Source organism: Sciurus carolinensis, chromosome 3 (genome assembly GCF_902686445.1).
Source record: "Sciurus carolinensis chromosome 3, mSciCar1.2, whole genome shotgun sequence".
NCBI lineage: Eukaryota > Metazoa > Chordata > Mammalia > Rodentia > Sciuridae > Sciurus > Sciurus carolinensis.
Genome location: NC_062215.1, coordinates 30,777,641 through 30,804,906, shown reverse-complemented (window position 1 = coordinate 30,804,906; position 27,266 = coordinate 30,777,641). Strand labels below are relative to the sequence as shown.

The 27,266-nt window shown below is 44.9% G+C and overlaps 1 protein-coding gene across 1 annotated transcript; it reads right to left on the bottom strand.

Moving 5' to 3' along the window:
* Nucleotides 1–348: 348 nt before the first annotated feature.
* On the bottom strand, nt 349–25,298 carry Pctp (phosphatidylcholine transfer protein). Its single transcript, XM_047546724.1, has 6 exons — nt 25,079–25,298; nt 9,532–9,649; nt 6,971–7,050; nt 3,702–3,873; nt 2,598–2,665; nt 349–1,602 (listed from the first exon to the last, which is right to left on the bottom strand). The coding sequence occupies exons 1-6, from the start codon at nt 25,217–25,219 to the stop codon at nt 1,537–1,539; spliced, it is 645 nt and encodes a 214-aa protein (XP_047402680.1). The 5' UTR covers nt 25,220–25,298; the 3' UTR covers nt 349–1,536.
* Nucleotides 25,299–27,266: the final 1,968 nt, after the last annotated feature.

Sequence of the window (27,266 nt, the reverse complement as noted above, 5' to 3'; positions counted from 1 at the left end):
AGTGCAAGAGCTGTTGGAAAGATGTGCTGTCTCTTGAGGGGCTGGGGGCTTGGTATGAACCTGGGAGCACTCATTCTGGTACAGCAGCAATCCTGCCACCAAATGCAGATCGATGTCAAAGACAAATTGAAGAAGAAAGCTGACATTTAATGTCAATTTGAGCACCTGTGTCAATCCCTACCTGAAGCTACCTATGACTGGCCTTGCACAAAAGTGAGCCCCGAATTCTTGTTTGTGTTCAAGTCTACAAGTGAGGTTGCACGTCAGTTGCAAACAAGACTTAGCCAGCTCATTCCCACAAAAAGAAAAATGTAAGAAGAAAGTTGAACACAAGGCAAGTATAAGCAACTTTGTTTTTATTCAGCATAGATACACTTTTCTTCCCAGAGAGAGAGCATACAGTCCAAGGAATACCAGTTTAATGAATCCCTTCCTCTGGCTTTTTATTCTGAATTTCTATGTCCAAGGTTTGGTACCATCAAACCTGGTAATTAAAAATTTTCCCTGAGAATATCAATGCTGTATCTTTAGGCACAGAATATCTTATCCTACCAAAAATCCAGAGAAAATAGGACTCTGAAAGTCCCTTCGGTGGTAGGAGAGGCAGACAACTTAGGTAGAATTCCTGAGAAAAAAGTACAGAGTCAACCAGGCTACTAATTAAATTTTACCTGGTTGTAAACTATAATTATTCCTTCAACATCTCCAGACATTCTAGAAGGGAAATTAATTTTATTGCACAGAAAGACAATTTAGCATAGTGCTACACAGGAAGCATCTTTGCTTCTGCTCAACTACCAAAGCCATCGTGATACCTCAGTTTCCAGGAAAACGCAGAGCTAAAAGGTAAAGGCAGCTTATTCCCAGTGGCGTATGGGAAGAAAGAGAAAAACCCAAACATAGATGATGAGGGAAAACGTGGTCAGCAGGTTATGTATCCAGTCGGGCTTGCAATGCTTCTCAAAGTCCTGGGATATCACAGCAGCCACTGCTTCTCATAAGCAGGAGCACTTAGATAATTATCACCCGAATCCCACACCAATCAAGTCCACAAAGCATAAAGCCCATGCATATCCGTGTGTCCAGTCTGGGTGCAGTGAAGGTCAGCTCTGAACAGAGAGCGGCTTCCAGTGGCCCCTCCTGGGTTGCAAGACAGCACGTTCTGGGGAAGGGCCAGCTTGCCAGGAATGGTCATTCTTACATTTTGTTGTCTTTCCTCTACCCACCCAACCCCCTAAAATGGCACAATGGAATGCTGTGTTCCCTATTGAGGACTTCCCTTTTTAAAAATAAACAAGTGAAGGTTTCCCTAATCTGTCTCCCATTCAGGGGTGGAAGGAGGCCACCACCCAAGCTGGGAGGAGTGGGAAAGGAAGCAGGCGGTTGAGCCAGACGTCAGGCACACACGCTTCGGGATACGACGTGCCGTAGGGCGTGCAGGCCTCGGAAGACGGAAAGGCGACAGGAAGGCTGAGCATCAGCGGGCAGTGGCACTTGCAGAGACGTCAATCCACGGACGTGAGTGTCCCCAGTCTCTTATTTTTTCATGAGGTAGTTCTGACAGGCTTTTGCCATGTCTTTCAAGAAGTTGGGAACTCCATTCTGCACGGGAAAAGAGACTGTCATTTCTCTGTCCTTCTGGTGAGGAAGCTGGATTCTTGGAGAAGTGGCAAAAGGTAAACAAAGGTGGCATAATAAAAGACAAGAAGGCCCGATCAGATTTTAGCACAGCCTAGTCAAGGACAATGAGAAGCCAGACCAGAGCACACATAAAACTAGACGACAGAAACCACTGTTCCAAGACACAGTCTTAGAGTTGAGCTTTTGCTGATAATGACCACAGACCTTTCTGATGTATCGCTTCTTGGAAAGAAAAGGAAAACCCAGGAAATGGGTGAGGCCATGGGATTCTCCCAAAGGAGTCAGAGAAAGGACTTGCGCTATAGCATTAGACAACAGTAAGGCTCTAGGGTCAGAGGGCAGGCTGTGTTGTCCTCTAAGTGTTGAGCATTGTGCAAGACTTTTCTCAAACATCATTGGTAAGGAATAAGCATCTCTGGTTTTAAAAAGGAATACGTTCAAAGAATCCCTAAATAAAACAAGACAGTCAATGGCAGAGCCAAGATTCAAAATCACAACTGTTGGAATTCAAAGCAGACAGGCGGTCATTTCCCCCTCCCCTTGAAGAAAAAAGAAAATTAGCAACAACGACCAAACCACTGGGGTCCTTCAGGTCTGATCATCCCCAGTCATCTCCAAGCCAGCTCTCCCTTCGGTGAGCAGATACGGGGTCCCAAATCACCACTGTTCCTAGAGAGGGTGGTCTCTGTCCAGAGGTTCCACAGTGGGATCCTGGCAGGGTCTGGGGCCGTGAGCAGGGAGGGGTAGCATTCCAAGCTCTCAAAGTTCTTTGTCTTTTGTCCCAGCCTCTGTCCTGGTTATTGGCAACTTCAGCCCTAGCCGGAGCCACTGAACCAAGCTCTTCATAAAAGAGCCTCATTACGTCTGGGACAATGTGTCTCTCCAGCCTGACAGCTCCGTGGGCTGAGTCAACATTTGTCAAACACACTTCCCCCTCCTGCCTCCTGGGAACTCACCTTGGCTGCCCAGTTAATGAGCCAGGACGGAATTTGGCCCCCCGGGTTATCGAAGTAGAACATGAAAACTAGAGAGGAAAAGAAAGCACGATTCAGAAAGTGGGGGAGACACTGGAAAAACCCAGCACCCTGCCAAGTTTACATCTTCGTATCCAGGCCTAGAAAGCGCAGAAAGTAGCATCAAATGGGGCTGGGCTTCTCTCCACCCACCTGCCTTGTGGCATTTCTATCTAGAAGCATTTTGCGGAAAGGGGTTGCCAAGGATTGAACTCAGAGGCACTTGACCCTTGAACCACATCCCCATCCCTCTTTTGTATTTTATTTAGAGACAGGGTCTCACTGAGTTGCTTAGCGACTCACTTGCTGAGGCTGGCTTTGAACTCAGGATCCTCCGACCTCAGCCTCCCTAGCCACTGGAATTACAGGGCTGTGCCAGAAGCATTTTTGAAAACATAGCCAGAGGCATGTTTTGCTTCTATTTACTAAACACCCAGTGGTAGACATTTGGATATGGTCTCTTGTTTAATTTTCCTGACAGCCCTAAGGAACCGACAAAAATAACCTATTTCACAAACGAGGAAATGGAGATTCAGGAAAGTTAGGTGAGGGATCTAGCAAGCATCGGATGTAGGACCCAGATTTTGCCTGCGACACAGGCCACACACATTCCAGTACAGCAGGTGCCAGCATGGCCCTCTCTGTCCGCTGCTCCCTCTCCAGGGACTGGATCTCAAGGTAGGCAGGTCCCCGTGGTCTGGGCTTGTGCTGGGCAGGAACCACATTTCTCCAACACTGTCCCGTCAGTCCTCTCGCTCACACCGGGGCCCAGCACATGCATTCTCAGGGCCAGCCCGTGGAGAATTCCTAAACCTTCTGGTTTACTTTAGGGTTCTGAGGTCACAGGGACTGGGCGAGAGTCACTGAAGAAGGAGTCGGCTCAGGTCTACACCGCCACCGTGTGCTCCCGCCAGGCGTGGCAGGTGAATCTGCAGAGCCCTGGTCTGCTCTGCACCTGGGACCTTCCTCTGACCATGGGGGATAAGCTCCGTGCACTTGCGGGGGCGTCCGCGCCACCCCGCCTTCAGGAGGCGGCCCGGGCCTTACCTCTGCTCCCCGTCTTGCCGTCGCTCTCGATTGCCAGGCTCTGCTTGTACTGCGTCACCCGGATCACACCCGGCCTCTGCGGAAACTGAGGCTCGGAGGTGCTTCGGGCCAGGACCACGTGGATCTTCCGCCCTTCCACATCCAGCTCTCGCCGCTGCCGGATGTAGACATACTGTGTCTGTAGTCAAGGCACAGCGTCAACGCTGGGGTGCAGACAGAAGGACGAGAGCTCCCCAAGCTGGGAGCAAGGGGACGTGATTCTCTACCTTCCTCTCCGCACGCCTCCCTTCTGGGTCTTCACTTACCAGCCCTGTCTCCCTACCCACACTGCAAGATTGTGTCTCATGCCGCCTAGGATTCCATTTGAGAGCATGCATTACCTCCCGGTGAAAAACTCCGTGATTCTTGATGAGGGGGTGAGAGAGGAATGGAGGAACTTTAGATTACCTAGAGGGAAATGAGACAGGGGAGGGGATCCGGGTATAAAAGGTGGTGAAATGAGACAGACGTCGTTATCCTATGTACATGTATGATTACACAAATGGTATGAATCTACATAGTGCACAACCTTAGAAATGAAATGATACCTCATTTGTGTACCATGAATCAAAATGCAGTCTGTAAAAATTTTTTTTAAAAAAATTAAAAAAAGAGAAAAAAAAAAAAAGACATCAATATCTCCTTTCTCCCAGAAGGCACTAGGGGAGGGCAGAGGATTGGTCACTGATTGGCTGTGTGCTCCCAGGTAAGTTACTCAACCTCTCTGAGACTTAGTTTCTGTATTTAGAAAAAAGGGAGTCATATTGGCCCACCAGTTAGGCTTGGTGGGGGCCTTAGAGAAAACCTGAATAAGCACTCTGTAGACAATGGTATCATTTCTTTTTCTGTTCTCACCCAAGCTCTAATTGCAGATCTCTATGCATAGAAGACCTCAAGTAGTGTTAAAAATAGTAGTCATACAAGAATACCTGAATATTTAGCAGGTAGATGTCCTCCCTGAGTTAACATGGTTCACCAAGAATATCCAATGATTCATCCCTGTAAACAAGCACCGAACAACCACTGGGTCTCTGGCACTATTCCAGGGAAGGTAATTACATTCTAAGAAACAAATCCCACTGCTTCCTGTAATAAACTTCACCATTCTACGCATACAGTAGAAGGTCATAAACATCACGTATGCTACATATGCAGTATCAATTTTGACCTTGAAAAGACTCTGGGAGTATGGCGTAAGTATCCCCGTATTATAGTTTACAAAATTGAGGCTCAGAGAGGTGCAGGCCTTTGCCCAAGGTCCCACAGTCCAGCTGAAGTGACAGAATCTGAATCTGAACTCAGATCTTGCTCCAGCACCTCTACAGAATATCAAAGCCAGATGGGGCTCCGATCTTGGGTGAGTTAACTATACCTTGAAATAATGGAATTTGGGGTTTCACACCAGAAAGAATTTAAAGGCTTCAATAATCAGTCACTCAAAGATCAGCACTACAGCCTTTACTATGCACACTGCCGGACCCCTGTCACCTCCAAGCCTCTGCAGTGCCCACGGTCCCCAGGCCCTCACGTTGGACCGTCCAGGGCCCCCACTCCCTTGGGTACTGAGCAGCGTTGCATCTCAGTGTTTCCAGGAGAGGTGGTGGTGCCCCCACTCCGGCTCTCCTCTCTCACAAGTCTTTTAGTTTTTCCTCAGCAAATACTGTTTTACTACACAACTTTCTCAGCTTGTGGAACAGACGGTATTTGACACTCCATTGAGGAAAAACTACCTTGGTAACATTGATTGAAATCTGGCACAGTGCCTTTGAAGGGGTCACAGCTCCTGCATGCCATACAACCTGTGACCACCAGTTCTGGAGGCCCAGAGAGGTAAAGTGCCCTTCCTCAGGTCACACAGACAAGCAGGGAATGCACTCCACTGCACGGCTCTCTGTTCTCAAAAAATGTAACAATCCATACCAGGGAAACTTTACAAAGGCTCGGTACAGGATGGTGTGGCATTGGGAAGCCCATGGAAAGAGACTTCCAGGAGTTCCAAGTGTCTGCTGCTGAGACACCTATCTAAAGTGTCACTGTGAGGTCGAAGGTGTAAGATTGTCCCATGGGCAAGATCACTGCCCCTAGGCACAGAGGATCCTGCACACCCAGCTTGCCTCTGCCACAAACAAGTCCTATGAACCTGGCCAAATCCCGAACTTCTCTTTCCCTCGGTTTTCTTGAGTGTGAAATGGGGATGATGACCCATCTTGCACTCCCTTTGGCAGGATTAAAGGGAGCTAAATAAAATTTAGAGGATGAAGTAACAATATATCGAAATGTGAACCACGTGACTACACACTGGCACTATGTGGCTACTGTGCCAAGAAATAAACTCCTAAGGTGTTTATAATCCAATCCGCAGCCAGGGTAAACATGCAGGCCTAAGACACACAAACCCACCCTCCTCCCCTCTCTAGAGAATGAACAGACTTTCAAGATGTCAGAGCTAGAAAAGGTCCCCATGATCACCTAGTTGGCGGTGTCCGCAAGACCTTTGGTGACAAGGATCTTCTTTGGAAATTGGGCATGAGAGAGGCTGAGCTCCTGCGACTGAGGAGGACAGTGAAGGGGTCAACACCTCGCCTGTCCATCATCCCGCCGCCATCCTGCCCACCAGGCCAGTCCCCACCCCCGCTCCCAGGCTGGTCCGAAGAGAGTTTCTTATACCCTTGGGATGCCAGACAAACTCCCCTCATTTCATTCAACTGTTGCATTTCATAAACGAGGAAATTAAGAGGAAGAAGCATGTACCCAGTGCCCAGAGCCAACAGCCAGGCTGTGTCACTGTGGGGTCCACTGAGCAGGACAGCATCACGAGAAGAGCTGGAAATGCAGGTCCAAGTCCTGACACCTCCGTCAGCTCAGCTTTCTGGGTCTCACCTCCTCCTCTGGTGGATCCAGGGAGCTGGGTCAACCCTTCATACAGACTTCCTTCCAGACCCCCAATCCCGTGACTCAACAATACCCGGCACTATACAACATCCCTGGAAAGCAAGAGCGGCCCTCTGGTGCCCACAATTGCAGATGCACTATGTGGTCGGGCCCAGAAATCACACCCTGAGGTCTCTGAAAGCCACAAGAAAAGCAGCAGCTCCAGCAGATGTGCCCACAAGAATCAGAGACAGTGTGGTTTGCACCGGATGGGAAATCAGCCCTGGCCCCCGGCACACAAGCCAAGGGCACAGACACACCGAGGGAGCTGGGGAACCGGGTGCTCTGTGAAAGGATACGTCTCTGTTGGACATGGGGAAGGGGTACTTCACTTCCCAGTACATCACGGTCTCTCCATTGCATTCCTTTTCATAGAGTTCTAAGGGAGAACAGAAGACGTTAATGCACCTGGAAACTGCTTTGGCTTCAAGTGACAAAAAGCCGAGGTGGCCTCGTGGTGTAGGATACACCACTTAACTCATAAGCTGTGGGATTTAAAAAAAAAAAAAAAAGCAATGTGATTCGTTCCAACTGAAAGCTTGTTGCCCAGGGACAGCCTAGAGGGTAGAAAAATTCAGCGACACATAGTGACCCATAGACCTCATCCATCCTATGGCACCAATGGCCTTCTGGAAGAGGAAGCAATGGAACAGAATCAGGTATCAAAAAAGAAACTGTCTCAGGTTTTCAGATCAGGGTAACCACCAGATGTCACTAGAGGACCAAGAGTTTCGCCTTGGAGACCTTTCTTCCCCTTCAGGGTATCTTGACCACCTAACAGCTAGACTGGGACTGAGGGGTCACCCAATCCAGCATGTTCAGGTGGGACATGAAGATTCCACAGCTAAACAGGGAGAAAGTGGCTGACGGTGCTAACTCTAAGTTTCCTGCTTCTCCCTCATGTTTCTTCACACTCTGCCCCAGCGCCCAAATTCCCTCCTCCCGCTACCGTGGGAGGGAGAAGGCAAAGAGCAAGATGGCACCTGCCCATCCACCCAGGCTGCACAGGGGCTTCTAGCTCCTCATCTAGAGCAAGAGCCCGGCCAGGCTGAGGAAGAGCCCAAGACAGCCCCGGAGGAGAGGCTGAGGGAGGCAGAGTCAGCTTGTGAAAGAAAACCTATTAGAAACACACTCTGGATCTTGGAGCTTGCAAGCTTACTAATGCACCAGGAAGTCACGGAGGATCCTGAAAGAAGCGGGGAGTCTTGCTTTTGCACACTCAGCATTGGTCCACTTCTCAAACCAGCATCTCCACCATCTTGCAGGACCCTAATCCTCTACTGTGGGGTGGGGTGTAAGCACGATTTATTCTACAGTTGCTTCAGGGTTGGGCAAATGGATAAGGTGTGGCTCCAGAATCCACTGAGGAATGGTGTACCTGGCCAGGGTCTTAGTTGGCCATTCAAGCAAATTTAAGCCCAAAATGGTTCAGTAGGATTCTCAGGTGCTCACATAATATCCAGGAGGACCAGAGTGGAGTTTAAGACCCCAGGATTGTTCAGGCAAGGCCAGCTGCTGCTTCTACGGGACCCATTGTCTCAGCACAGGCTGCGGATGCTAGGTGAGTAGCAGGCATCAGATGCCTCAGCTGTCACTGCAAAAGCATGGATTGTGCGTGCTGGTTGCTCCCTCACATTGCTCCTTACCAAACTCAGTCCACACGTACATCTCATTGGCAGAGCCTGTATCACCTGACTGCACCATGGCTGCTGGGCAGGGACCCCCAGGATGCAGCGTCAGTCAACCGCCTGGGAGAGGGGGATCACAATGCCCCCTAAATAGGAAGGGTATTTGAAAACACTAATTCTTCATTTTATAATGAATGTCCACAGGACATGAGCAGGTGCTCCCTGGGCTTGCCCAGGCCTCTGGAGGACATTTTTTCCATGACCAAAGAATCTGCCTGAGAACTAGATCCACACAGGAAAACAGGATCTAGAGAGGGAGAAAGAAACATTCTGATAGAATTATCGAAGTTCCCCAAAGCAGCTGTCCTGGAAGCCACAAAGCCTGGAACTTTTTAACACCATAAACCAATAAACTCCTCTCTCTTTTCTTACACTGTCTTCAGTTGGCCTTTTTGTTACTTGCAACCAGGAGTCCTGGCTAGAGACTTTGTGCCCTTGGCTAGCTCCACATGACTATCTCACTACAACCGAGACAGCAGAGGCCACTCCCGGCTCTGAGTGGCAGGTGGATCCCAGGGTTAATGATTTTCATAACGCTGCTTTCTTACCGGGCAAGATCTCAGCAATGTGGCCTGGCAGCAATGCTGGGCCCTCAGGGATCTGGACCTTCCACCAGCCCTAGTGACTGGGACCTGTCCTATGCTCCCAGTAGCTGTAAAGCCAGTACCAATAAAGACAGGGTCTGCTGTTCACCCAGCACACCAAGTGCTGGTGGCTTCTGAACAGGCTGCCTCATGCTACTCGGACTTCACGTGTGCTCTTCCTGAACCTGGAATGCCCCACTCCCTCCTTCTCTTTCTCTCCCACCTCCTTGGGTGTATATATTCTCGCCTTAGGAAACTTCTATTCAACTGCCAAGACAAATCTTTGACACCACCCCCCCCCCGCAAGGAGCCTTGCTGGGCCACTTAGGTTCACAGGACAATAATACAACCTAAGAGGCAGAGCAAAGCAGCCCAGGGAGTAAACCATAGAGTAGACTCCAGGGTATGCCAGGAGCGAGGGCTAGGAACAGCAAGGGCATCTTTCAGGCCCAGATTTAAAAGACTTTTGTTCCAAAATTTAAAAGGAAGCAAAGCACAGTAGAAATTCAACCTGTTCGTTTCTACAGGCTAGAATAAATAAGAATAGATTCTACTTTCTAATAATTTTTTAAAGTAGGCATCACTCACCTTTAACATACTGGTCCCACTGTTTTCTGTAGTCCAAGTCCATATAGACCTCTGTGAGCAGAGCTGGGGAGCAATCCTCCAGAATGCCAAAGACTTTATACTCATAAAGCCCAGTCTTCTATAAGAACAAAACAGGTAGAAACAAGCTATTGGTACCAATGCTGGACTCCAGCTGGGAATGGGCTTCATGCCACACCAGACACCAACTGCCTCTGGGGTCTTGGTGACACATGATATAAAAGCAGGTGAGACCCCTGGGCTCATGAGTCTTACATTCAGCCAGGAGCACTGTTGGTAGGAATAGGTGTAATTGCTAGCCAGGACTTTTAAGTAGGATATACGAAGGGTTATGTGGTAAGTGGGGCCATAGAGGGAGGTCTGTTATTAGGTAGCCAAGAAAGGCCTGTGAGGGGTTACATCAACCGGATATCTTGCTCTGAATGTTAGGAGGAGCTGGCCCCTGGAGAATGGGCCCATTCCTGGTGGGAGGAAGGCCTGCAGATTGATGGTTTGGCAGGCTTACAGAACTTGGTGTCTGAAGAACTCTAGAAAAAGAGTGATAGACACTAAGTTAGAAAAGTTGTGAGGGAATCCTAGCTTCTTGGAGGTTGAGGCAAGGGGGCCGCAAGTTCAAGACCAGTCTTAGCCACTTAGTGAGGCCCTCAGCCACTCAGCAAGACCCCGTCTCAAAATAAAAAGCAAAAAGGGCTGGGGCTATGGCTCAGTAGGGAAGTACCTATGGGTTCAATCCCGAGCACCACAAAAAAGAAAAAGAAGAAGAAAGAAAACAAGGGGAAAGTGAGGGAAGGAGAGGGGAAAAGGAAGAAGAAGAGAAGGGAGGGGAGAGGAGGGGAGGGGAGTTCTGGGGGTGGACTCCCAAAGACTTTGTAAGGGGTAGAGATTTTGTTCCCATTGGAAAAATAAATGGTTGGCTTTAGACAGGGCAATGACCAGGTCTGATTAGAACCACAAGTCAGAAATGACCATGTCTAGGACTGGGGTTGTGGTTCATTGGTAGAGCGCTTGCCTAGCACATGTGAGGCACTGGGGTTTGATCCTCAGCACCACGAAAAAATAAATAAATAAAATAAAGGTATTGCATCCATCTACAACTAAAAAAAAAATGTTTTTTAGAAAAAGAAATGACCATATTTGATTACTATTTTAAATGATTCTTGCTAATTAGGAGCAAATGAACTTAAAAGAACAATGAAATTGCTTTAAAGACTAGTAAAATATTCCAGGTAAGACATGAGGGCGAGGTAACAGCAGGGGTGGAGACATCAGTGCCTATATACTTTGGAGGTAAGAACAGCAGGCAGCTGGAGTTTGAGGCAGAAGCTACATGGGTAAGTACCGTGGGGCATAATGAGACTGAGCACATTTTAAAAATCAATCCCAAGACAGAATTTTCAACAATTGCTTCTTTTTGACTTAATAAAAGACTGAAAAGGGGAAGAAATATCTGCTTCAAATCACATTGGTTCCCTTTGTTCAAAAAAGACCATTTCCAGATTCCAAGTAAACACAAGAGTTCCCTGGTTTTCACGTTAAATATATCTTCATCAGCGAGGTTTCTGTGCACAAGCTGGCCCCACTACACATTTCACTCGGAACAACAGCAGCTCACAGCTCTTGACCTTCATCTTGCTGGAAGACTTTGTTGTTCAGAGTTCAGAAATGGCTCAGATTAATTCCAACACAACCGCAGGTAAACGGATGAGTAAAAATGAATCTCGAAGGTAAGCTCTTGTTTCCGAGTGCTAGGACATGCTAATGAATGAAGCCATCTTCTCAAACACCGTACCAGGGGTTTATATGAAATCAAGACATGAATAAGGCAAATCTCCCAGAGATCCTAAAGCTTTACAGGCCTCCAGCTCAGGTGGCATAACCCAGACCTAAACACCTCCCAGTTTAGGAATCTCAGATATATGTCAAAGTACCTGGAAAGACAAGGAAGGTAAAATTCAAACTGAATCCCAAAGAATCTTTCGGTTCTATGAGCTTGTGACTTTATACCAAGGGCTTCCACTAAGCAAATGACAACCATGTATATTTGAAGCCCTTTTGTGCCACTGCACAGACGCCCTGACAGAAGGAACAGCTCTGGGATCTGATGAAAAGCCTCAGGAGAAACATCTCTTCCCACCTGCTCCTCCGGGCACGTGCATACACTGGAGATCACCATGAGGCTGTACACATACTCCCCTCCAGACACCCATTGGCACGTTTTTAATCAAGAGGCATCACCAAAGCCTGGGTCAAGAATACCAGGGTCTCATTTTCTATACCAGCTGAGAGGAAAAGGGATGCTTGCGGGTTAAGACAACCGTCTGCCCAGCCTGACGCGACTGCACTCTGATATCCGCAAACAAGGAGACAAACGGTTTCCTTCAACAGGTCCCTTCCCTTCCTGCCTGTGTTGCAGGCTCCATGATCTCGGTCCCAGTCATGTCACCACAGGGAACAGAAAGCCCCCCACCCCCAGGAAGAGAAAAACGGAGCGAACGTGATTTGTGTGAATACAGAAGAATGAACTATTGTGACAGCTTCCTTTTAAACCTCCCTTTGTGGCAGAACTGAGAAATGCCAAGAACTGCAGAGGAACAATATGCCACGTGACACCTTTCCTAAACCATGATGCAGCGTCCTCCTCCAGGTCCCTGGGTCTAAGCACTTTCTCTCTCGTGTTTTTTTTTTTCTAAATGGGATCTCGGCAAACATGCTCACTTTTAAAAACTAACGTGAATTTTTAATCATTAGAAAGTCATTCTTTATAGGAAAATTTGAAGATCCTATAGATTTTTTTTTAAAGTGACACAGAACCCCATACGCCATAAATACCTACTGATGATATTTAACATACAATATTTTTCACACTGGATAAATACTCTTTATAAATGATGGATAAATACTCTTCTAAGTGACCAAATCGAAATAACATGATCCAAACAGTGTGTGTTTTAATTCGTGATTTAATATTATATTGAGGTTCTGGAGGGTTCACACAAAATTTCGTTATTCTCCAAAGATACTCTTGTTTCCATATATTTTTATGCAGATAAGTTTCCAGAATAATAAAGCTGTTATGGTTTGGATGTGAGGTGTCCCCCAAAAGCTCAGATGTGAAACAATGCAGGAAGTTTCAGAGGAGAAATGATAGGGTTGTAAGAGTCTTAACCCAGTGAATTAATCCCTGATGGGATTAGTTGAAGTGGTAGGGTGTGACTGGAGGATATTGACATTGGGACGCAGCTTTGGGGTATATGTTTTGTATCTGGAGAGTAGAATCTCTCTCTCCCTCTGCTTCCTGATGATGCAAGCTGATTCCTTCTGTCACACTCTTCCACCATGATGTTCTGCCTCACCTAGAGTTCCAAGGAATGAAGTTCTATGGACTAAGACCTCTGAAACCATGAACCCTCAAATAAACCTTTCCTCCTCTATAATTGTGCCGATCAGATCATTTAGTCACAGCAGCGGAAAAACTGACTAAAACATGAACTTAAAGAAAATAGTTGGTTCATATTTCCAGTTTTTTTCATTAGGAAAGTTTTCTAGCAGATGAATTTTAGGGTAAGTGAATTTATATTTTCAGGTTGTTTATACTTTTCCTAACCCTTTAACATCTGTATCAAGTGTGTCCTCTCACCAGGATCCAAGGAGCTTCTCACCAGAGTTGGGGCCACTGTACAAATGATTTCAGTTATAAAATCATAGATGTTAGCTTTATTTAGGCAAAGATTGTGCTAGTGATGTGTAAGAGTCCTCTAAAATTATAGATATAAATCTTTTGCAATATTTATTTTATTTTTATATTTCAATAAATGATTCCAAATAATATTACTCAAAGACCCCACTCACTTTTCCCAAAGCCCCTCCAGAAACCATTGTTATCTAGAGCAAAACATACTGGATGCTTTTCTAATGCCCCATTTATAAGACATTTGGTTTCCTACACTTCAAATAATAAGGGGATTTTGGGTGGTAAAGAATCCATCAACATCTAACAGGCAATACAACTAAGAAAAGAAGAGGATTTGGGATGGTATACATCTCCTTTCTTTCTTACTAAGAGAACTTCTATGACCATGTGCAAAACTTTCCTAGATTTCCGAGCAGATAGAGGTAGCCATGTAACACTTCCTTCTTGTTTGAATGTGGACATGATGTTTGGAACAGCAGCAACTCTTCTCTGACCAAGAGGCAACAAACATAAGAAAGCAGAGTAGAAAGACCCAAAGAATTGCTGGAATCACCAATTAGCTAAACCAATAGCAGAACAATTTATTAGGTAAGCAAACGAAACCCTTCTGTTAGGATGTCTGAGCAGCTGGATGGGGTGGGGCATCAGGCAGCCCCGTGGTGCCAAAAACAACCAGTCAGATGCTGGCAGTTAAATCCAGGCGGGGTTTTGCAACGGCAGGTCAACCCCAGGGGGACACTAAACCCTCAAGTCTTCCCCTACTTATCCTGGACTAAAAACATTCCCCACTGGGCCAGGAGGCGGATTCCCCGGCCCTCCACCCAGGCCTTCACCCTGGAGGACTGGTGAAACTCACCGAGAGCTAACCCCAATAAAGCTTGGTACAGCCGCTGTTGGTCTGACTCTTTTTATGGCTACCTGCATCCGACCTTACACTTTCTTTGTCTAAGCCCTTGTTAGTCCAATTTTTCATTATTTGCAGCTTAAAGCAATTCTGATTGATATAAATGGACCTTACTGGTAATGTGGAATTTTATTTGAAATTTTTGATCTTGGAAAACAGTGAAGGTTAAGAGATCACCCCATCCTTTCTGGTCTGCAAAACAGCTTACTTCAGAGTACCCCCTTTTCCCACCTGACTTAGATCAGACTCACAGATGTCCTGCCTATTGACCTATGACAGGTCTGGAACAGGCCCTCCAAATTCTGGTTCTTTGCCTCATAAATGATTAGTTAATCTGCCTGTCCCCATTCATCAATCCGGACAGAATGTTTGTCAACCAAACTGGTTGCACTTTTCTCCTTTCCCCAGATTCCTGAACTTCGATCCACCCTAAGTTTGAGTCAGCATGAAGCCCCTCCTGAGATGAGGTTGGCTTCAGGGTAGAGCATTCTCCAATCTTTTTTTTTTTTTTTGGCATTGAAGAGTTTATTGTTCTTTTTTTTTTATTTATTTATTTGGATTCATTGTACACAAATGGGGTACAACTGTTGTTTCTCTGGTTGTACACCAAGTAGCGTCGCACATTTGTGTAATCATACATGCACATAGGGTAATGATGTTGGTCTCATTCTGTTAGATCTTGCCACCCTCTCATCCCACTTGGCCATACACATCTCCTTCCAGTCTTTACTCCTCTTTATAAAACCCCATCTGCCTAAATTCTGAGGTGCTTGCAGATCCCATGAACAAAGCACCTTCCCATCACAAGAGCCCCTGACCCCACTTCTTGAACTAATCCTTTGGAATAAAGGTCTAAGTCCAGATTGTGTTTTATTCAACATTAATGCAGACTATTGAACAATCCCGATAAGACTTATGACTATTTACAAGGAAATATGATTGTATATACATCCATTAAAACAGTAGAAGCACTGCTAAAATGCAAAGTCAAGGAAGGGAAGCAGGAGATAATGGACACTGTAATGGACATTAAATTCTGCCCAGAGACACGGAACTGCATATGCCCTACTAGAGGAAATATGGTCTACCTTCACTAAGGAACTCAGGAAAATAAAAACAAAACACTAAACTCAACTAGCTGGGATCCACTGTATTCTTCACACTGAGAAGAAATCAGGTACAGTCTTCCTCTTGACCTTGCAGCTCAGAATGAGTTTTCCTTGGTGATCTGTTAGTAGTCAATAGAAAAGTCATGGAGGGGCTGGGGAGATAGCTCAGTGGGTAGAGTGCTTGCCTTGTAAGCACAAGGCCCTGGGTTTGATCCCCAGCACCCCAAAAAAAAAAAAAAAAAAGTCATGGAATATCTATCTATCTATCTATATAAATAAATTCAGATATATATATGAATTAAACCCAGGACAATTTACCACTGACGGACATCTCCAGCCCCCCCCCCCTTTTTTTTTTTTTGAGACAGAGTTTCATTAAGTTGCTTAGGGCCTCACTAAATTGCTGAAGCTGGCCCTGAACTTGCAATCCTCCTGCCTCAGCCTCCAGAGCCACTAGGATATAGGTGTGCACGGCACAGTGACAGTATTTCATATTTGAAATTTTTCAATCATGTTGACCTGCCAAGAATTCTTTCAATAATACTAGTAATTGGGTTTCTTTAAGCCAGGTTCTGTTTCCAAAAAGTTCATATTCATTATCTCACATAATCATTGACATAGAGAAGCTAGTGTTGTCTCCATCTTCATGAGAGGAAATGAAGCTCAGAGAAGCTAAATTTCTTGCCTTGAGTCCAACAGCTAGTATTGGGTCAGACTGAAGGAGAAAGTGAAGCTTTGACACTGGCCCCTTCTCTTTACAATGTCTCCTTATTTATCTCTACTCTCTCTGCAAGTTCTCTCCAAATTGCATGCTAATGATTAAGGTGAGGACCATCTCTTAGGCTCACAGAGCAGGAAGGGGTCATAGATCACTTAGTCATAGATGTCAGTGACTTGCTGCGAGCCAGCGGATGCCGCTGTGGCAGCAAATCCAAGATGGAAATGTGTCCCTCTCCTTCCTGAAGCTGCACTCCAGCTCCAGACCCCCCAGGATGGCCCTGCACTGAGACACTGGTGCACTTGCCCCGAGGGACAGAAGAGGTACTGGAGGGCTCAGACAAAGTCCTGAGGGAAGGCAGCAGTGGAATCAGGTTGAATATGGATGAAGTCCTGGCCAAGGTTTTCCATCTATTAGTCCTTAGAGTCATCTCATAAACCCTGGAGCCAGAGAAGGGAGCATGGTGGTCACAACATGGGCTCGAAGGCACCGTCCAAATGGAGTCCAAGTTCTCCCTATTCACCTGCAAGGTGGGTTTTCATAAGAATTTCTATTTCATGGAATGACTACAAGGATTAGATTGGATACATCTAATCCATATAGAGCATATAGATATGATGATCTCCTTTTTCCAGATTAAAGAACTGAGCATTCAGAACCATAATGTGATCCACATTTTTAGGGAAACCAGTGTCTATGAAGTACCTGCTGTAAGCCAGGTACTGCACATGGTGCTGAAGACTCAAGATAATCCTGTGACATGAACGTCATTAGCTCCATTTTGTAAAATTAAAAAAAAAAAAAATGGAGGCTAGGGAGGGGACACATGGCTAGGAAATTTGCTACTGATATCACTATTTCCCTTTTTTTTTTTTTTGGTAATCGAACTCAGATTCACTTAACCACTGAGCCACATTTCATCCCCCACCCCTTTTTTTTATTAATTTTGTTTTTTGATTTCAAGACAGGGCCTCATGAAGTCCTTTGGGCCTTGCTAAATTGCTGAGGCTGGCCTCAAACTTGCAATCCTCCTGCCTCAGCTGCTTCAGTCACAGGTATTATAGGTGTGTGCCACCATGCCTGGCCTGATATCACTAATTTTTAAGATGTGATCCTGGCTATTGAGTCTAAATATCAGGTCATTCTTTTCCCTAGCAATGGTGATTCTAATACATTTTTTAAGTTGTGTGATTGATTGTCAATTGCATTCACAAAGGGTTTTGAAAAATATTGGTACTAGTACACCTATTTGTCCTAAAGAGAATAAATTCGGAAAAAGCTGTCATGTCTTAACAAGATGTTTGCAAGTGACCTTTGCAACCCCCACATGGGAGGATCTATAGGTGCCGGCTCCCCACCATATCCACCTCGACCTGACCTGGAGAAAGGTGCCACTCATGCCATTCAATTCATGGTGTCCACCTGCATTTACAGGGTCACTTAACCACTGAAGAGCCCTGAGCAGTCACATTTCTTTAAGCCTGTGAGTGTGCTCTTGAGTGTGCAAGGACTTTGCTTTGCCTCTCACAGAAGTGCTCATTTGCACTCCTCAGGGAGAGTCTCTGGGTGCACCATCTGTGGAAGCTGGCCTACTCCAGTCACCTGTAGCACTTGACAGACTCAGATGGGATGGAATGCAAGAATTTTCATCAGAGTGAAACAGTGCTGATGGCAGAAGTCAAAGCTGAAGCTGCTTCTGGAAAGCATGTGCCAAGACTGCACAAAGAAGACCGTTGACTAAATCTGATTTAATAATTGAGATCTAAGAATACATGACAGGTTTAATCTCGAAGAGTTGCATAGAGCTAGTGAAATAACAATGATAGCTAATATTGATTGCATACTTACTGAAGTCCAGGCAGTGAACTGAGTGCTTTCCATGGATTATTAGTCCACTTAATTCCCACATTAATATGAAGTGGGGACCATACTTCAGATCATTGTGTGAAATGTTTCCTTGCTTTTCTGACAAAGCTTAAAGATGTTCTGAGAAATGTCCAGAAATGGCAAATGTGTAGAGACAAGAACCTCTGTTTGACATTACCCCAATTCAGCCCCTGGTTCATCTCAGGTATTGGTACGGTGCTATGCCCTGGGATCCAGAATGTACAAATCCTTCACTCCAAGTCACTTCTCCTCTCAAAGGTTTCCAAAGCTGCATGAAAACTCAGTTTCATGTTAGTATTAGCTAATAATAATAATCTCCAGGCAGGAATCTGGAGAAAGATGAGGTAAGAGAGTGAAGCTTGACCTGCCTCCGAAGACAGAGCACTCTCTCCAGAATCTTCTGCCCTTCTCATGCCATCTCCACCCACATGATCACCCCCACAGGGAAGTGAGGAGACTGGAACTCGGTGCTTGCATACCTCCACAGGGGTATTCTCAGGGGAGACAGAAGAGAAGAGAGAACTTGCCTTGGTCTCCTGCAGGAAGCAGAAGAAGGCCACAGTGGATGTCCAGCTTTCAGACATGGTGACCCTGCCCACTGGTAAAACACAGTTCAGTAAGTGTCCTGAGTTTAGTCACTGTCTTCTCAATCACATTGGTAATCAGAAAGGTACAGCAAGCAGAATAGGTCTGTTAATCTTTTTTTTTTAATTATTTTATTTTACTCGTTTATTTATTATTATTTTTTAATGTGGTATTAGTGATGGAACCCAGTGCCTCACGCATGCTAAGCAAACATTCTATCTCGGAGCAACAAACTCAGCCCCAGTCTGTTAATCTTGAAGTAAAAGAAGTTCTTGATGCAAACTGGATTCCATTCCATGGGGGCAGAGGTGGCGGGGAACACTACTAGAAGCTTCGTCTCTGTTCTCAGTGAGTTGAATCTGAGGTCCTCTCCTACTGCCAAACTTTTCCTCCCTGAACCAATGCAGTTTTTTCCCAGTTAGATGGGGAACAGGTCAACAGCACAAGAGAACAGTTCCTGGGAAGGTTCTGTTTTGCTACTCACCCAGCTCTTCAATGAGAGTCCTATCCAGGGACTAAGGCACAAGGAACATAGTCATTTAGAATGAAATAAGTAAATTGAATTAATTAAATGACTGTGCTAGGCATTTAGAGTTAAAAACTTGCTAAGTCGGCCATCAACCAGATCTCTGCCGTCCAACATTTAGTTATCTAAATGGAAGCTGTGACCCTCTGCATGCCTATGCACAGTCTATGGGCCTGCTATGGCCATGGTGACGCAGCCCAAAGCTCCTACAGATCACAGAGAAAGCTTTCCTAAATGGCCCATGGCAGTCTTCCAGGAGAGTTTTTCCCCTCTGCTCTGGGTATCATGCTCACTTCCAAGTGGCCATTAATCTAAAAGTCAAGGAGAGAGAATCTTACAATGGACATTGACTTTGTCCTAAGTTATTCTTTTTTCTCATTCTCACCTTTGTGTTTCCATGGCTTCTCATCTCTAGGGGGCTCTTCCACCTCTGACTTTACTTCTCAATGTCAGAACACCCTTAGGTATCATGATAGATGCTCCCAGTCCACCAGGGCTTCTCAAAGTATGGTCCCTGGACCAGTTGCTTTAGCATCCCTCACAAACTGGTTAGAAATACAGTGAGGAAAAAAAAAAAAAAAGTGTGCGTGGCAGTGAACTCATAACTATGAATTTAAGGGATTATATGTGATTCTAATGTACACTCAGGTTTGGGAACCATATCATCAGGGAAATGAGTAGGATGGGAGCCAGGGAATTTAGTGTTCTCAATGATCCTGCAAGGTATTATCCTTGTTTTACAAACAAGGAGCTTAGATTTCAAAGCAAAATGTAACATAGATTGACCTTACCTAGCTAGCAAGTGGGGCCTGTCTCCTGGCCACGGTCAGCCTCAGCTGCCATCAGTTTTGTCAGGTTTCTAACTCTTCATGGAAAATACAAGCTGAGCCTGGCTCAGCGACCAGCACTCTGTGTTCCCTCTGCTTCAGTGATTTAAAAGCTAGTGTGCTCATTTGGGTTTCCTGAGAAACTTTTAACATTTTCTTAAAAAAACATTTTATTATGAAGAATCTCAAACACACACAAAGAACAGATAACCAGCCCCTACATGAAAGGGGAGCTTTTTAAAAAGGACCACCCAAGCCCTGACCTAGAATAACTAAGTCTGCATCCCTAGAGTCATTTTTAAAGCTCCCAATGTAATTCTAATGTGCTTGAGTTTCGAAACACATGCTTGAATGTTTTGCCTCCATCTACTTGCATGATTTAATCTCTTGCTTCACGAGTGTCTCTACCTGAATGTGGCACCCTGGAGAAGTTTTCTAGACTTCACTCTCTGAAGCGTATCACATCACCCCTGGCTGCCCCTGCCTTGCTCTTCTCTACCCTTGTATCCCACTTTATTTTCTTCTTAGCATTTTTTCATCCAACATTTTGTTCTATACTGTGAGACTTATTATCACCAGCGAATATGATTTATGTTCAAGAGGCCTATTATTGAAGCAGCATGACCCTCTCTCTTGTTCACCTGTCAATCATGTCTACTGGGACACCAGTCAATGGGAGGCATTGGGTGATTATCTGCTAAGTGAGCCAATGAACAGAGCACAGCAGAGCTGAGATTTTAACCCAGAACCATCTGACTCCAAAATCAATGTTCTTTCCATGAATACCACAAGGTTGACTTGGACTAGTTCTGCTTATCAAAGTAAACTGGTACATACTAGTTACTAGCTACTAGGGTTTTTGTGGCTTACCTAACCACTCTGGGTCTTATTTCCATTTGTAAAATAAGAAACCTAGCTCATCCTTGCTTACCTTCCAGAGCTGGGGATAAATAAATATTTATATATGACTGTGTTTATAATTGCAACATCATGTTAAGGTAAGTCATTACCCTTACAACATGGGGAGGAAAGAAGAGGAAAAAGGGAAAAAAATTGAGTAAGCAAAGGAAGCAAAAAGAAAAAGATGGTGATGTTGAACAGAATGGTTTAGAAGAACTAAGTCTAAATGTTGCTATTTAATAGAAAAAGAGAATACATCAAGGGGCTGGGGATATAGCTCAGTTGGTAGAGTGCTTGCCACGCATGCATAAGTCCCTGGGTTTAATCCCCAGCACTGCAAATAAAAATAAAAAGTACTCATTTATCCAAGAATGAGATTCAGACTCATTTGTGTCTGCTACAAAAAGGACATAATCTTATTTTTTAAATTCCTAATATAATTTATTGGTTACATTGAAAACTCTGTCAAGTGCTTTTGTCTTTATTTCAGAAACATGTAACAGTACCTTTGTTACAGCCTCACTGGGATGTGATCGGTTTTAGTTTTCTTCAACCTTGTTTCAAGACCTGATACAAGGAGCTCCAAGGAGCTACATGGCCGGTCTTGGGTTAGTCACCTCTGATGCTGAGTGTTGGGAAACCAAGTGAAGGAACAGCAATAGCCACCTTACTGCCACACAATGGCAGCCATACTAAGCATAATCAGGTCTTATTTTAGTCAACTTCTTTGACACTGTGACTAAAATACCCAACAAGAACAATTTAAAGGAGGAAAACTTTATTTTGGCTCCTGGTTTCAGAGTCTCAGTACCTGATCAGCCGTCTCCATAGCTCTGGGTCCAAGTGAGGCAGAACATCATGGCAGAAGGGTGTGGCAGAGAAAAGCAGCTCAGCTTTCCCTGGTTGGCAACCAGAAAGCAGAGAGAAAGCTCTCCTTATACCAGGGACAAAATATAAGCCCCAAAAGCCACCAGTGACCTACTTTCTTCAGTCACACTCTACCTGCCTACAGTTACCACCCAGTTAATCCACATAAGTGGATTAATCCACCAATTGGGTTAAGGTTCTCATAACTTAATCATTTTGCCTCTGAACATTCTTGCATTGTCTCATTTTTGGGAAGCTTTGAGGGGACAACACATATCCAACCCGTAACAGGTCCTTAAAGATCCGATGGTCCAACCAATTCTTCAAACTTCTTCAAAACTAAGACACTAGAGTCTTCAGATAAGCAACACTATCTTAACTCCATAGCATTCCATTTAATCCATTGCAGACCTTCAATTAAGACTCAATGAATTATGTAGACAAATGGTCTTCAGATTCTCTTGAATACTTCCAATAATGAGAAACCTACTTCTATTGGCCCATTCCACACCCGGGAAGCTTGGTTGGACAAAGTGTGTGTGTATGGCATGGGGGAAAGTGTAGTGGCTTCCTGGGCAGAAGGACTCGGGTCTAAATTCCTGTTCTACCACTTCTTAGAAATGAGCCTGGATGTGCCACTGACCTTCCCTGGACCTTAATTTCCTGTTGTGTCTAAACAGAAGTTGGTACAAGTTCATGGAACAGGATGTAGCTGGAAAAGGTGAGTTTAGCATACCTACCATCCTTTGCCTTCTGTTCAGAGACACAGTGTTTAAGACACAAATCTGAAGTCACTTGATTCTGATCCTAGTTCAGATCTTGGCTAATCAATGTAACCCTTCCATGCACTCATTTCCATGTGGGTAAAAAGGTGATCATCACGGTGACTTATCATACAGTTGTGGTAAGGATGGAGTAAGTCGGTATCTATAAAACATCTAGTTCCTGGATTGGCCATTACAATGACAATGGGTAATTTTTAAATCAATAGTGCAACTGAAAAAGTGGAGATAAGATCACAGTCTTTCTCTCAGATGCTTGATGTGTAGGATTCAGGGGAGGAAAGAGGTCATTGTAATTCTAGGTGACAGGTGCTGAGAACCCAAAGTGTCGAAGATAAAGGAAAGAAAAGGGAAGAAAATGGGTCAGATGCCAGGTATGTGTGAAAGTTGAACAAACTTTGGCAAATGTCCTGATCTGGCTGGTAGGGAAAGTGGTATCATCAGGAAGGAAGTAGAGGGATTTATTCTGAAAACATGTCCATTTACACAGTGAGGTGCTTAGGTCTCATTAGAAAATAAATTTCCCTGTTCCAGACTGAAAACTTCTCATTCATGTTTTTACAACCAATGGTCCTGGTCACAGTAGGCTTTCAGAGTTTGTTGAATGAGTAGCTGCCATCCTTGGGGAGACAGAAATGTCGCAGAGGGACACATCTTCTTCCACGCCTTTGAGGACAGGTTGGGAAATCACAAAAGAACTGCTAGGAGTTCTTTACATCTACCAACATTTTAACTTAAGATACTGTAACAGAGTCCACTTCATGCTTTTAACATAACCTTTGCAGGTTATTTTTAAATTGACTTTTTTTTTTTTTTTTTCCTTTAACTTCTCCTGTCTCCCTTCCTAACCATGCAGGAGCAAGATAAACCTTCTTCTCATCCTAGGCTGAGTTATCTGTCCATAAGCACACTCTCCACAGGAATGAAGTCATTCAGACTTTGAGGATGGTGCCAGAAGACCTAAGAAACTGCTTTCAGGGTGACAAGTGAATTATGATCTCCGACAGAGCACACCTGGGACATTGCCTTTGAATTACCTCTGTTCCCTGTAACAGAATCACAGTCTTTAGGACAGGAGTCCCTTGTGTTTCTCTTTTGCTAACAAAGCAATGAAACTTCTTTTTCCTTTTTCTCAAAACCACATCCTCATTATTGGATTGGTATAGAGCTTGAGAACTGAGCTTTCAGTAACAATATAAACAAAGCCATTACCAGGCTGGTAATTATCACCAGGAGATTAATGTTCCTAAAATGTCAGGGACCTAGAGTAGAATTTCATATTAAAAATTAGGTCAATGATGCTCACCAAAATATAACTTATCTTGAAAAGAGTACACGTGACAGCTTGGCCACTTCCAATATCTATTTTGTTCTGGTTGATGAAAGGGCCTTATCTATTAATTTGTAAGTGTTCAAGTTAGCATATTCTACCTCCCAGTAACTGAGGTGGGATTAACTATCTTCAAAGTAAATATGTATGTTTTAAGAGAGGGAATTTCTTCATAATACCAATATTCTCTTTATTTTTAGAATTTCTCAACCTTGGCAATATAATTTGGTGTGGGTAAGTCCTTCAGTTGGGGATTTATCTTGTGCATTGTAGAGTTATATACAGCTCTCAAAGATTTTCACACATCTGACAAATTTGAACCTCTTAATTCCTGTTGAACGGATGAGCAAATTCTAACTACTGCAAATGTTTCTGCTTTCTGTTTCAAAATATAAAAATGCTATCTTTACCCCACACTAAAATAAAATCGCTTTAAAAGCTACCACAGGTCTAACAGTCACAAGATCATGAACCCTCCAATTCCATTTCTGCCATGAACTTGGTTGGTCTCCTTGGGGAGTTGCCCCACCCCCACACCCCAGGTCTGATTTCTTCCATCTGTGAGCCTGAGGTCGAACCAGGGTGAGTGTTAGAGACCCTCCCTGCTCAAGCCCTATCACACTCTGGTTCTCTGCCAGGAAATTTTGGTTTCTATTTAAGACACTGGGAGGTGACTTTTAGCCTGCATGACATACAGCTCCCATCACAGAAAGCAACTGATGACAAGACCAAGAGGAGAAACCTTGGGTGCAACGCCTCCCACCCAAATGGGTACCTAGTTTCAAAGGCTTCCTGTAAAACCCAAGCTTAATTAACCAACCGCATTCCTTCTACACCTTTGGTAAGTCTTTCTTCCTGAATCAGGTTATTGGGTGCAATTTCAGAATCAGTTTATTAGGTGTAACTTAAAGAAAGGCCAAAAGAAGCAGGTCGCTAACGTGACTGGAGAAATATAGTAGGTCCCTTCTCTGCACCCTGCACATGTGGTCCCTGAAAGTCCTGTCGCTTTTCCACCTTATCCAAGCTCTGGGATACCGCCTCATCCCGGTTTCCCGCCCCGCCACCTCCACGACACGCCAGGGGACCCAGTAAACAGCAGGGATCCATGTCCTTTACAAGCATGGGCATGGCCTAGGAACCAGCCCACCCACGGTATAACTCTGTTGTTAACTTCTAACAAACTGCTTCCCGAGTCGGGCCTGACCCGAGGCTGAACTCGCTGACCTCCCAACTCCCGAAGAGCTCACGGGACAAAGTCACTCGCAGGCACCGCCCGCCCCGGGGCTCCTCCCTGCGCTGCAGAGAACCCGCGGGGCCCTGTCCGCGGGGGCAGCGCCCACCCCTGCGGGGAGCGTGGCCCTGGCGCTCCCGGGTCCCTGCGACTCCCAGGGGCTGGCCGCTACCTGGTCCAGCTGCCGGTAGATGCGGATGCCCAAGGACTCCACCAGCAGCTGCCAGTCGCCCTGGGCCAGTGCGGGCTGCTGGAGCTCGGCGCAGGCCTCCCGGAACTCCTCCTCGGAGAAGCCGCCCGCCGCAGGCTCCATCCTTCCGCAGCCAGGGCCGCTCGGCCTGCAGAACAGGCAGGCGACAGGCTTGGTTTGTGCTCCGGGGCGGGCTGACAAGGTGGCCACAGCGTGATTGGCAGGCAACAGAGAAGAAGGCGGTCCTTAGGTAGCAGGCGGGGTCTAATGGGGACGGGACCAGAAAGGAGGACCCTTAAAGTGGGCGGGGCTGAGTAAGGTGTGGGGAGGCTGGAAAAAGTCATCTAGAGAAAAGGGGGAACTGATCTGCGGAAAGAGGGCGGGGCTAGAGGACTGGGGACACTTCCAGAGGGAAGGGACAAGTGAGACCAAAGAATTCACTGGTGTCACCGTGGAAACGCCTCATCAGAAGCCCATACCATACTCTTCCCCCATATCCTCCAAACCTGCCTGGGGGTCTCCAACCTCTTTGAAGAACACAGAAAAACCCCTCTGGTAGACTTGGGAAGCGAGAGGGGCAGAGTTGAAATGCTTAAAAATCTTAGGGGTCAGATGCTAAACTGTATTTCAATATTATTTCTTTTCTTTCTGATAGGCATTTTGAAACATTATTCCAAGAAGGAATCCATGGGACTCACCAGAAAGCCAAAGGAATTCATGGCACAAAACCAGTTAGGAAATCTAATCCACAGTGAACGTACGAGGTTACTGGCCAACCCAAAGGGTAAAACTTTATCTGAAAGGCCTCATGGCATTCACCCAGGACTTCTGCAGCGTGCATAATTTATATCTTTGTGCATCTCAAAGATCTTTTGTTTCTTTGAAGTCCCTTGAGTATTACTATATTACCCACCAGAAGACTCTACCTGGTTTTGAATAAAGTAGGTAGCATAAACATCAAAATGATGTAACAGCCGCACAAGTGCCAATACATTCTAGAAACCAGGTTTCCCAATCTCTAAAATGGGTCAAGAATTGTATTACCAGCTGCCATTGAGGTGACTGGATGCAGAATGTATTAGTACAGTGCCTGTCAAAGCAAATGTTCAATGAAAATTTCCACTTGTTTTACATTACCATATTGAAATGTCATTCTTCCCGTGCTTGAAAGAAAGTTAATGGAAAATTCTGTTTATAGCAATTTACACAAAGGGAAACAAGATCATATTTGACAGCTTGCTTCAATGCAGTTAAGTTACTGCTTTGCTCAATTCAGTGCCATTTCTATTTTCTTGTTGAGGAGTGGAAAAGGGAAGTGATATTTTCCTAGACTAAATACACAAAAGATTAGAGATATACTTTCTTACTGTTTTTATAATGACTTGCAAATTTTCTCTTATTTGTAAAAACTATATTTTATTTATTTTTAAAATTTTTTATTTACTCTAATTAGTTGTACATGACAGTAGAATGCATTTATACATTATGATAGATCATATATAAATGGAGTGTAATTTCTTATTTTTCTGATTATATATATTGTAGGATCACGTCGGTCATGTAGTCTGTTTCCTCTACAATCCTTCCTACTCCTATGCCCCTTCCTCTCCCTTCACTCTCCTCTACCTAATATAAAGTAACTCTATTATTCCCTGTTCGCAACCCCCCTTATTGTGAATTAGTTCCCGCATATCAGAGAAAACATGCAGCTTTGGTTTTTAGATTTTGACTTATTTCACTTAGCATGATATTCTCTAACTCCATCCATTTACCAGCAAATGCCATAATTTCATTCTTCTTTAAAGCTAAATAATATTCCATCGTATATATATACCACATTTTCCTTATCCATTCATAGTTAGGTTCCATAGTTTAGCTATTGTGAGTTGAGCTTTAAATGAAATGCATTACTTTAAAAAGCAATTGACCATAAAGTTTTTTTCTTTTTTTTTTTTTTCCTCTCTCTCTTCTTTTTTTTTTTTAAACCACTGATTGAACCCTGGGTTACTTAACCACTAAGCCACATCCCCAGCCCATTTTATTTTTTAATTTTGAAACAAGGTTTCACTTAGGTTGCTTAGGGCCTTGCTAAATTGCTGAGACAGGCCTACAGTTTGCAATCCTCCTGCCTCAGCCTCCTGAGTTGCTGGGATTACAGGTGTGTGCTACT

Coding starts and splice junctions, on each gene's coding strand:
- Pctp (XM_047546724.1), bottom strand. CDS start 25,219: ATGGAGCCTGCGGCGGGCGGCTTCTCCGAGGAGGAGTTCCGGGAGGCC. Junction 9,650..25,078: donor TCTACCGGCAGCTGGACCAG/GTAGCGGCCAGC, acceptor TTGTTCTTATAG/AAGACTGGGCTTTATGAGTA. Junction 7,051..9,531: donor GTGGGACCAGTATGTTAAAG/GTGAGTGATGCC, acceptor GTTCTCCCTTAG/AACTCTATGAAAAGGAATGC.